We start from the raw sequence: 12,300 nt of genomic DNA, 5'->3' as shown, positions 1-12,300 counted from the left end.
CTGATAGTGCTGTACTAAGTGAGCGTGGGGAGAGAAACTTGAGTCAGTGTTTCAAAGCTGCCTGCAGGAGTTGCAGTTCAAGGGGAATGAAGTCCTTAAGGGAGGAGGTAAAATCCCATGTGCTGTGGCAGGCCGGAGCAACGTGCGCTGTCTGTGTGGCTCACTTGGGTCATCCTCTGCCTGCGGCGCCGGCATCCCATATAGGCACTGATTCTGTCCCGGTTGCTTCTCTTCCAGTCCAGCTCTCTGCTGTGGCCCGGGAGTGCAGTGGAGGATGGCCCAGGTGCTTGGGCCCCTGCACCCACATGGGAGACCTCAGCAGCCATTTGTGGGGTGAACCAACGGGAGGAAGATCTTTCTCTCTGTCTCTCTCTCTCACTACCTAACTCTATCTGTCAAATAAAAAAAAAGAATTCAGAGAAAGGATAAATCCCTTTTTGGTTTGACAGAAAACAGAGAGGGTTTGGGGAAGGCTTCAGGAGATTGCTGACACTCTGACCTCAGAATCAGCCCTGAAGGCTTCCTGGTCTGGCTGAAAAGCCCATGAGAGCATTTCAGGCATGGAAAGCCAAGACACTGTGGCAAAGTATGTCCTACATGAAGGACCTCGGTGGGTAAGACCCCAGTGGAGAGAGCGAGAAGGAGGTACTTTCTCTGAAATGAGGAAAGAACTTCCACTTTGCTTATGGCCTTGTCTAAATACGGAAGGACATCATGGATTCAAAAGGTTTCCGTAGCCCAGACAGCTCATGTCAAGAGCCTCAGGTGATCACTGACATCATACATAAAAGTGTTAATTGTTAAATTAACAACAGGAGTCACTGTGCACGAACTTCCCATACAGGACCTCTGTCCTCAAAGAGTTGTGTTATGAGAGTTAACAGTAAAACTTGTTCTCAAAGATTTACTTCATTTTATGTATTAAGTGGAGGATATTCTTATGTCTCTAAGTTACAGTTATGTCTAAGTGCTCACAAAATAATGTATCATTCTTGGGTTCTTTAAAGCTAATTAACTTTCTCAAAAAATGCTTAAAAAAGTGAAATTAACTTCAAGATGCAGTAACTTTGAACAGCCCTTGTCTTGACTGTTGAGGAAGTTTTTTTTTCATACAATTTGTTGAACTCTTTAGCTAGTGTAGAGTTAATTTTCTGTGTATAAAGTTAGTTGAAAATAGATCTTAGTAGAAATAAGCCTGGGAATGGGAGAGGGAAGGGGAGGGGTGAGAGTGAGTGGGAGGGCAGGTACGGTGGGAAGAATCACTGTGTTCCTAAAGTTGTATTTCTGAAATGCATGAAGTTTGTGTTCCTTAAATAAATGGTTTATTTGGGGGAAAACAAGAAGAATGCTGTCATGGGTTCAAGAAGTTAGATGATGGTGAGGATTTATGAAGGCTGTGCTGGAGGGAGTTGGTCTCAAACGGACGGGAACTGGGAAGGCAAATGTGTGAGGATGGCGGTGCAAGCTGTCAGGAAGAAAACTCGTATTTTTGTGCAAAAAGATTCCTTAAAACTCAGCCAGGGAAGTAGCGACAAACTTGCTGAGTATCTGAACGCTGACCAAGCAGTGGTGCTGCGCTCAGCTGGCCGGGGAGTGGCGTGGACCACGCCCTGACCACAGCTGTCTCTCAGCCAGGCACAGCTCCGAGGAGAAGGGGAGAAGGGCGCAGGCCTGGTTTCATGCTCCTGTTGCTTTCTTGAATTCTCGATAACTGCATGAGAGGCCCCGCATGCCCAGGTGGCTGCACAGACCGGAGCGACTTGGGTGTGGCTGCAGGGAGAGCTTTACCCCAGATGCTGGGAGAGTTGTCCCTTAGCAAGTCCTCCGGGAAGCATCACCACGGGGAAGCGCACACAGGCCCAGGACCCTCGCCTGGCCGTGGGGTCTGCTCAGGTGGGCGGGAAGCATTGTCCCAGTGCGTCGTGTTCAGGACTTCTGCTAAAGGCATACAGTACCGCTGCTCTTGCCGCGTGGGGGAAACAGGCAGCTGTATGAGATGTGTGTGTGTGTGTGTGTGTGTGTGTGTGTGTGTGGATTTGCTTCACTAGAGTGATCATTGTACTCTCTTTGTCTCTGTCTCTCTCTATATATCTGATAACATCATTCTCTATAATATCTTCTGTATATTTTAAATATGCACACAATAAAATTTATCCTAGAAAACCGTATTCTCGTGAGAGCTCCCTGCCTGCTAACCAGTGTCCATTCTGCATCCCATGAGCTGAGGAGAGATTTTGACCCTGCAGTCGCGTTCAGACTTGCTTTTTGCATGGCTTCCACCCCATCGACGATGATTCCTCTGTTGGAGGTGGGCACAATGAATTGGAAGGTTCTGGAAGCAATGCCCCATTATCGCTCATGGAGAACTTTCCTGCACGTGCAGGAGTCTGGAAGACGTCCACTGCGATCCCCACAGGTGACTGCAAGGGCTCAGGGGAGGAGGTGAGTGCAGATGTGGTGTAAGCAGTGAGAGCCAGGGCTGGAGGTGACGAGGTCTCAGGATTCAGCATTACCCGAGGTGGAGCTGGTGCGCAGGAGCAGGTGCTGAAGGGAGAACCCATCGAGGTGAAGAGGCTGTGCCCATGGCTGCAGTGACACCACAGCATCTAGAAAATGATGGAAACTCAGCGGGCAGCCGGTGGCACCGTTCGAGGGGACTGAGCCCAAATCTGAAAGAACCTGGGGCATAAAATGCCATCATCTTTTCCAGCATGGTGTGCTACAGGGACAGAGCTGATGAGGCAAACCCCGTGGATGTCTTACGTTGGGAGACTGCCATGCCCCTACCATTCCTAGCCATCCTCAAGGTGGGACCCTGCACCAGCAGAGGTTAGGCATTGCTCAAGGCTTAGGTGATCATTAGCATTTTTAAGGCAATAAAGTGTGTTTTAAAACACAGGTGTAATTTTTCATCAACACATGACAGTACAGGGGTAAAGTGTGTCATGTCAACACACATACAGAGTGCGTAATGACCAGATAAGGGTAACTTGGTATCCAGCACCTCAAACTTGCAGAATGTCTTCAATTTGGGAACACTCAAAATTCTCTGTCCTACTTGTTTTGAAAAATGAATTAACTGTTGTCAACCGTAATGGACCTACTGGGCTGAGGACTGTTAGAATTCCCTGTGCTCCTGTGCCCATGACGGTGTGTACGTAATGCAATCCTGTACTTCACAGACTACAGCGTTGCACAAACACAGCTGTTACACGGGCCAGGAAGCCAGGAGGTCTGTGAGTCTGTTGTGGTGTTTACTTATCCCAGTGGTCTGGAACCAGACCTGCAGCACCTCTGAGTTAAGCCTGGACTTCCCACATAGAGGGAACAGTGTGTGATGCTTTCATTGATGAGTTTACAGAAGACTTTCACAGCAGTCATGGAGACATACCAGTCCTAGGTGCTGTGGTTATTTCTCGTAGAAAAGATACCAGCTTTAGACCAACAGCACACAGGGGCTATCACTGAGCTCTTGTAGATTTTCCCTGAAAAGTAGGTTGCGTTAAGCACCATAGCATCCCTTTTATCATAAAAAGAGGATGCTGTCAAGTGCAGGTTTGTTTCATCTGTAATGAACGAGAATTAACCATGTCCACTCACTCATCCACCATCATATGCATACGGTATCAACTCCTCTCTCTGAAAGGCGACTCCACTGAAGGTGGTATCATCCCCTCATGATGTCCACAAAGCAGAGAGGTAGTGGAAGCCACAGGCTGACACACCTTTGTAAAGAGCAGATGGTAAATGGTCCAGGCTTTGTCGCACTCTCAGCTCTGCAGGTGTGGACACTGCTGCGGCCAGTGTGTGCCAGAATGAGCCTGACATATTCCAATAAACTGTGTTTAGAGGCCCTGAAATTGGAATCGTACATGATTTTCTTTTTTTAAAAAAAGATTTATTTATTTGAAAGTCAGAGCTGCAGAGAGTGAGGGAGAGACAGGGAAGGAGATCTTCCACCTGCTGGTTCAAACCCCAGATGTCCGCAAAAGCCAAGGCTGGGCCAGGCTGAAGCCAGGAGCCAGGAGCTTCATCTGGGTCTCCCATCTGGGTGGCAGGGCCCAAGTTCTTAGACCATCTTCTGCTGCTTTTCCCAGGTCTGTAGCAGGGAGCTAGACTGGGAGTGGAGCAGCCAGAACATGAACTGGTGCCCACATGGGATGCCTATATCATAGGCTACAGTTTTACCCGTTATGCCACAATGCTGGCCCCTTCCATAAATTTCTTACCTCACAGGCCAGCCCAAAACAGGCAGCCAGCCGGATTTGGTAGTATTTTGCTAGCCACTAGTGCAGGTGATATAAAGATAAATCAGATGTGATATACATACATGCATACATAAATATATAAAGATAATTATGTATAATTAACGCAAAAACAAGCAAATAAATCAGTGTTGTCTTTGTCCTTAAGGAGCTATATTCTTTTTAATTTTTTTAACCTAGACACCTTTTATTTAAGGTATATAAACTTCATGCATTTGATAACGTCCACATTCAGCCTAAACAGCGGTTTGTCTAGTGCTCTACTGCACAGCCCAGGGAAGTTGTCCTGGTCCTTAGAAGCCTCCTGACAGCTGCAGGTGTGGACCTTTCTAACACGTGGAGATACAAGTTTCACTCTGATGCTTTTGTCTCCAGCTCATGGAAAACACCTGTTTGCCTCCCTTTCTCTCCATTCACTTTGAGCTGACAATTCCCCGTTGGTGCCAAAGGAATTCAGTGGATATGTGTGTTTACTGATTATTTTCCAATAATTTTTAAAAAATATTTTGTTTATTTATTTGAGAGCTAGAGTTACAGACAGTGAGAGGGAGAGACAGAGAAAGCAAGGTCTTCTGTCCATTGGTTCACTCCCCAAATGGCCACAATGGCTTGAGGTGCACACATCCAAAGCCAGGAGCCAGGAGCTTCATCTGAGTCTCCCACATAGGTCCGGGGGCTGAAGGACTTGGGCCATCTTCCACTACTTTTCCAGGTCATAGCAGAGAGCTGGATTGAAATAGGGGCAGCTGGGAGGAGAACCGGTGCCCAGATGGTTGCTGGCACCACAGGTAGAGGATTAACCTACTGTGCCATGGCACCAGCCCCACCCAATAATTTTTTGTTGTTGTTTTTCTTGTGCCTATGTCTGAATGAGTCCCAGGCCCTCAGACTGTTCCTAGAGAAAGGAAGTTTTGGGACTTCAGAGGATGTGTGGGACCTCAGGTGGGGAGAAGAGACCCGGCTGTGGGTGGCTGCGATGTTCGTCACGCTCACTGGCTGGGGAACATTCTAGAAGACGGTACAGCATGTCTTTTATTATTTTGACAGGGAGAGTTAGAGAGAAAGAGAGAAAGGTCTTCCTTCCGTTGGTTCACCCCCTAAATGGCTGCTATGGCCAGTGCTGCACTGATCCGAAGCCAGGAGGAGGTGCTCCTCCTGGTCTCCCATGCAGGTGCAGGGCCCAAACACCTGGGCCACCCTCCACTGCCTTCCTGGGACACAGCAGAGAGCTGGACTTGAAGAGGAGCAACCAGGACAGAATCTGGTGCCTCAACTGGGACTAGAACCTGGGGTGCCAGCGCAGCAGGTGGAGGATTAGCCTAGAGAGAGACGGCGCCAGCCGAGGTACAGCACATCTTATAGAATTATAAGAGACGTACCCTGGTGAGGCCATTACAGATACCATACATAATGCTCAGATAATCAAGTTATCTGAACAAATGATAGTCACCAAGTGGGAGACATGGTCTTTCATTTAGATTTGTTTGATCCCCAGTATTAATATTATTTATACACTGAAAAGAAGCTATGGGATTCTCCAGCTGCTTCAGAAAGAACTACGTTATAAGACATACGGGGGAGTTCTCAGAGTGTGAGAGAGAGGGTGAGGATAGTGCAAGCCGACCCTCCTCACGTGAAGTCCACAGAGCCCGGGCCGCACCTGTCCTCATGCTGCCTTGCATTCACTGTGGGGCTGGAAGCACTGGAATATTTTCCATGGTGAGGAAAATCTGTTTCACACCGTTTTTCCTAATTTCTGAGGTTCATTGTTTTGGTCTGAGATCCAAGTTAATTGGAGTCTGGGGACTCTGCTCCCCGGGGCTGTTCCCTGTGAAGGTCTCAGCCCCAGACCTGATGACAAATTACAGCTCTGCCAGGCAGAGCTCAGCTGAAATACACACCAGCCTCCCCCCTTCCGAGTGTTCAGAACCGTGGACACGGCGGACATTTGCAGAAATGCGTGATCCTCCATCTGCGTGGGGCCAGCTGCACTCACTCCCCTTCACAGAGGGGACTCATGCTGCACCATGAGAAGCCGTGTGTGACTGTGGAAGGTCCTGTGTCAGCACGGGATCCCACGGGGGAGGGGCTGGACACAAGCAGTGCGCAAGGCCAATGCCAGACAGGAAGGAACACATCCCACCCCTTGCCTGGTAACGCTCGTTCTATAGAGAATTCACGAGGCCGGTGCTGATTCTCGCACATGTCAGACTTCGGTGACTGTGTCTGTCACAGGAGGAAGCGCCTGTGTTAGGCTCAGCCTGCTCAGGGTCCGCATTGAGGGGAAGTCTGCCTGGAATCGGTATTTCTGTTTGGGGTCTGTGTGGAAGATCCAGACGCAAGGTTTGCAGACATATGATCCCATTCTGTCAGCTCTCTCCTCCCGCTGTGCTTTCCTGGGCTGTGCAGAAGCTCCTTGGCTTTAAGCACTCCCATTTTTCTACTTTTGCCTTTATTGCTGGGACTTTGGGAGTCTGATCCAAAAAGCCACTACCTGTGCCGATGTCTTGGAGTCCTTGCCCTGTGTTTTCCTCCAGTGGTTTTACGGTTTCTCGTCTTATGTTTAAAATACTGATCCATTTTGAGCTGCTTTTTGTCGAGGGTTTAAGGCAGGGGTTGTGGTGTGATCTGTACTCTTGTCTGCCCAAACCCAGTGGAACACGGGGCACCATCATGTGCCCAAACGCAGTCAGCAGGTAGGACGACCCAGTGAACTTATCCTGTGGCTTGTGGTGGTTTGCTTCCTGAGCTATGGCCGTTTGCTGACTTTGTCGATGCCTGTGCTGTCTGTGCCCTCACAGCCCAACCTCGAGCACGCTAACAAGAGGGACCCAGAGCCCGGAAAGTCGTCAGGACCTGGGAGACTGCTTTGGGGCCACAGGCTAACGCACACAGCATCACACTCTTCCCTCCCACAGCTCAGTCTTCTTGTGTACAAAGCAAGTAACAGAAACATGTGCAGAGCTGACCCCAAAAAGGCTTAGTCAGCTGAAATCATTTAATGGGGAAATAGGCTTTATGGTATGAAGTGATGCAGAGTTCTTTGCTGTGATGTTTGCATTTCTACTCAAAGAACACAGTCAGGGTGTGGTTTCAGTCCCCACAGATTTTCCTTCCTAAAAGGTATCCCCCGCTTGGTTCAGCTGGTTGGCTGCTAGTTAATATGCATTTACAAGATACAAAGTAAAAGTCTGATGATTGTTACGTTAAAGCAGGAGTGAGCTAGACACATTTGAATGTTTCTTTGCTCCAGTTTTTAGTGTTTAAGATTAGTTGGCTGTGTCTAAACTTGACAGTTGCATTATCTGAGTTGTAAGCCCACAGCCTTATAGCAGACAGGTGGTGTCTGGAGCGGGGGCAGATTAGAGAACGGGGCAGTTAAAGGTGCTGACGCCCACTGTCAAGGGGCACTGCAGGGGCTGGTGCTGGGCAGCGCTGCACACTGGCCTCTGTTCTGCTTAGGCCCTGTCCCAGGTCACTGCTGCCCTCGTGAGCGCTCAGCAAGTGTGCTATGATAGTGAGTGGACCACGCAGGCTGCCCACGCACTCATCAGTGGTACTCCCTGAACTGATGTGAGCGTGGTAAGAAGTGAATTTGTGCTCATGGTCACTGGCCGAGAAGGTCAGCCAGTCCCGCCACATTTTATAGTTCACCAGAGCGACGGCTCAAGTCAAAGCAGTGGTTTTTCTTCTTAACTGATCTTTTGTCCAAAAGCCACACAGTACTGTGAATACAGACGGCCAGGGGAGAACAGCTAGTGTAAGCCCAAGCGGGGTGTGGCTTTACGTTAGGGGTCTCTGGCTGCAGCAACAGACTGGACTTCAGGGAGTTTTGACCGTGCTGAGCAGAGCCCCTCTGGTCGGGAGGCCGAGCATCTGGAAACTTCTGCCTGGCAGCACTGTCTCTCCCGGCTGGGGTGGGGCGGCCACTGTTCGGTGAGCCGACTTGCCAGGGAAAGGCCTGGCGCTCGCCAGAAGATCATTGCATGCAGGTGTCTGTCCAAGTGCGGGGGCTGCGCTCCTGGAGCTGCTCACCCTGCAGAGAGCAGAGGTGCAGCGGCACGAGCAGCGGGGCCGGGAGCGCGGAGACCACTGAGCAGAGCTCGAGGTCTGTGTCTAAGCACAGGACAGACGTTTCATCAGTCACTGTGGGTGCAGGATTCTCTATTGAATACAAGAGCTTTCCTTGGTCAGTAAAACAGAAAACTGATGGTTGGCAGTTCTGTGCGTCTAGCAATTTCTCTCACCCTATGTATAGCATAAAGACAATTACCCACCAAGAGGCAAGCAAACAGTAGGATATTTCATTAGAATGAAACCAAGTAATTGATTTATAATTTATAAAGGCAAATTGAAAGAACTGATTAGAATTTCCTTCATTTTTGCTCTGATGCACAAAAGTTGTTAGCTAGGTCCCATGGCTAACATGAGCAGTGTACAGCAGTTTAAGCCTGTATTTCTAGAAATGGGTGTTAGTATTTACAGGATTCTCCAACTTAGAAAGAAAGAAGAAAATCGGAAGAACTCAGCTCAGCAGAGGCCGGTTAGTGCTGGCGTGGATCGTGTGTCCAGTCTTCTGTATTTACCAAGTCAGGCGATTGTTCAAGAGACACGGGAAAGTGCTCTCCCTGAGATGGGGGCAAAGGCTACGTGAGAACCCGGAGCTGGGGGGAAGGTTCTAGAACTTCTGGCCCCCAGACTGACACGAGGTGTCACACGTGGTAGTGACTCCAGTGGTCTCCCTCGTGGCCGTGCAGCGGCATGGTGGGTGGGAACGCCTCTTCGGCCACGGACTTCCTCCTGGCCGGGCTCTTCCCTGGGTCCCGGCACTCCCTGCTCCTCAATGCCGCCGTGGTCCTCATCTACATCCTGGCCTTCCTGGGAAATGCCCTGCTGATCGTCCTGATCCTGGGGGACGCCCGGCTGCACACGCCCATGTACGTCCTGCTCAGCCAGCTCTCCCTCATCGACCTGACACTGACCTCCACCATCGTCCCCAAGATGGCCACCAACTTCTTCACAGGGGAGAGGGGCATCTCCTGGGTTGGCTGCGGGACACAGAGCTTCTTCTTCCTGTTGCTGGGGATGTCTGAGTGCCTCATCCTGACCCTCATGGCATACGACCGCTACGTGGCTGTGTGCAACCCGCTGCGCTACCCTGCCATCATGAGCCCCAGGTTCTGCCTGCACATGGTTTCTGGGTGTTGGGTTGGAGGCTCGGCCAGCTCCTTGGTTCACACAGTTTACCCTCTGCACTTCCCCATCTGTGGGTCCCGGGAGATCCAGCACTTCTTCTGCGAGGTGCCCGTCCTCATCAAGCTGTCTTGTGAGGACACATCCGTGTATCAGTCGGTGGTGGTGGTAACCAGTGTGGTGCTGCTGGTCATCCCCTTCGGTCTCATCACAGCCTCCTACACACTCATCTTCCTCGCCGTGCTCCGCATGAGCTCCGTCAAGGGGAGGCGGAAGGTCCTGGCCACCTGCTCCTCCCACCTCACAGTGGTGAGTCTCTTCTTTGGTCCCAACATCTTCATTTACATGAGCTTCACCTCTTCCCACAGCCCAGAGCAGGACCAGGCGCTGTCTGTGTTCAGCAATGTGCTCACCCCCATGCTGAACCCCCTCATCTACAGCCTGAGGAACAAGGAGGTGCTGGCTGCACTCCAGAAGCTGGCGGGGAGGTGCGGGGCTTCCTAGGGAGCAGAGACAGTGACAGGCTTTGGGGGTGAGCAGAGCAGCGGCCGGGCAGGGGGGAGCCGGTTGTACTCATGGCTTTAGGAGACCATGATGAGAGTTCTTTCTGAATGAAGTTTCGGCTGTGAGTTCCAGACCTCCGCGAGAGGCTGCTTTGCTTTTATTGTAAATATCCCTGGAGCCTTATCAAGTCAGGAACATATTAAAATTCTTTTATGTTTTCATTAATTGGCTCTGAAGTCTCTCAAGTTCCTACATATATATTAGGAACCCAAAGGGTTCACCTTTGCCAAGTGTGCATGGTATTTGGCAGAGCAAATCATTTGAATTCCAAAGCCCAATCTGCACCCTGATGGCATCTCCTGTATTGCAAGATGCTCATGAAAGGGGCTTATTGAGCCCTCAGGTGTGGGGTGCACCTATTGGGGTACACGTTAGAGGTGTGAGCGTGTACTCTTCAGGGCAGCATCATGTGAGTATGTCTTTGTCTCACACGATGAGCTGTCATGATCTCCACAGCTATACATGCACATTCCACGCTCCAGCTTCCCTGCCTTGCAGGGGAAGGGTTGGACTCTGGGTCAGTGCACTGCACACCCCGGGGCCACTGTGTCCATGGACGGCCACGTGGGCTTCTCTCCCTGTTCACTCTCTTCCTGTGAGGCCCTCCCTGACACCTCAGAGGGTCTCTTCCCAGACTTGCACCCCTCCCTGAGCAATCTGTCCACACGTAGCTGCACAGTTCTGTGTGTGAACCTTCCCTGTGGCAGCTGCCACCAGCGCGTGGGAAGTGTGGCTGTTGGAGCAATCTGGGAGCACCTCAGATAGAGACGTGCTGCCTGGACACGCTCGCCACTGCCCTGCTGGCTGCTCACTTTGCCAATCAGAGCACTGCTTCCATCGGTTGGTTCTGGCCCTGAGTGTTGTGTAGGGACAGAGAACAAAGTGTGGAACTTGATTCTAGACTGGACAACAGCCTTAGTCTCCTACCTCTGATGTCGGCCTTGGGAGTTGCTTATGCTAAGCGCAAGCTGCCTGTGCATCTGTTTGCTCCTAAGATTGTAGTTGGCCATCTGCACACTCCCCATGTGCTGGTCCCTCCAAGCTCCTGGTTCATGTGCATGTAGTCATCGCTGCCGCCAGCCTCTGCGGCTTCAGGACACTCTCTCACCTCAGTCATGACTTTGAGCTTCTCAGTGACCCTGGGGTGTCCATCATGGATGCAGTGACCTGATGGCCTTGGGATGATGTGTCCTTGGGGAGTGATGTGTGCTGCTCCCGTATCGCTGTCTGCCTCCTCAGTGTCCTTCCTCTGTGCCCCGTCAGCCTCTCGGGATGCACAGTCTTCTCAGCCTCGAGGGTGTAGGTCACCCCCCTTTCCACGACTCCAGAGGCACCCAGCAGTGACTTTGACATTGACTCCTTGAGTGGTTCTTGTGTCCTTGTTTCTGAGGAAGTGTTCACCTATACAAGGACCCTTCCAAAAGCTCATGGAAATACAACAAAAACATCCATTTCTTTTGATATAAAACACCTTTGAAATCTATGCATGGTTTTTCACAATTCACAGGTTTTTTTTGAAGACCTCTTATATGCATGGATTTCCAGAGTTTTTTTTAGACAAATATATATTTATTTGTTAGAAAGGCAAAGAGAGAGAAAGAGAAAGGAGAGAGAGAGAGAGAGAGGGAGAGAGAGAGAGAGAGAGATCTTCCATTTGCTGGTTCATTCCCCAGCGGGCAGCAATGAGAAGGTCTGGGCCAATCCAAAGCCAGGATCCAGGAGTCAGAGAGTCAGGGCCAAGAGCTTCTTCCTGATCTCCCACAGAGGTGCAGGGGTTGAAAGACTTGAGCCAACTTCTACTGCTTTCCCAGGCCATAGCAGAGAGCTGGACTGGAAGTGGAGCAGCCAGGACTAGAACTGGTACCCATATGGGATGGTGGTGCCGCAGGCAGAGGATTAACCTACTGCATCACAGTGCCAGCCCCCAAGTGCAGGCGTGTCTCATCTGTAATGAACGAGAATTAACTGTGTCCCCTCATCCACCATCATATGCATACGGTATCAACTCCTCTCTCTGAAAGGCGACTCCACTGAAGGCGGTATCATCCCCTCATGATGTCCACAAAACAGAGAGGTAGCGGAAGCCACAGGCTGACACGCCTTTGTAAAGAGCAGATGGTAAATGGTCCAGGCTTTGTCGCACTCTCAGCTCTGCAGGTGTGGACACTGCTGCAGCCAGTGTGTGCCAGAATGAGCCTGATATATTCCAATAAACTGTGTTTAGAGGCCCTGAAATTGGAATCGTACATGATTTTCTTTTTTTAAAAAAAGATTTATT

The 12,300-nt window shown here is 50.3% G+C and overlaps 1 protein-coding gene and 1 long non-coding RNA gene across 2 annotated transcripts in view; one reads left to right on the top strand and one right to left on the bottom strand.

Annotated features, from left to right (window-relative positions):
• Window positions 1-12,300, bottom strand: part of LOC127485501 (uncharacterized) — a 178,624-nt gene that overhangs the window by 141,955 nt on the left and 24,369 nt on the right. The window lies entirely within an intron of this gene.
• On the top strand, window positions 7,899-9,962 carry LOC100347882 (olfactory receptor 2L3-like). The gene has a single exon (XM_051828557.2). The coding sequence runs from the start codon at window positions 9,027-9,029 to the stop codon at window positions 9,960-9,962; it is 936 nt and encodes a 311-aa protein (XP_051684517.2). The 5' UTR covers window positions 7,899-9,026.

The sequence above is a fragment of the Oryctolagus cuniculus genome, chromosome 6 (genome assembly GCF_964237555.1).
Source record: "Oryctolagus cuniculus chromosome 6, mOryCun1.1, whole genome shotgun sequence".
Lineage (NCBI taxonomy): Eukaryota > Metazoa > Chordata > Mammalia > Lagomorpha > Leporidae > Oryctolagus > Oryctolagus cuniculus.
This window is presented reverse-complemented; position numbering and strand designations above follow the sequence as displayed.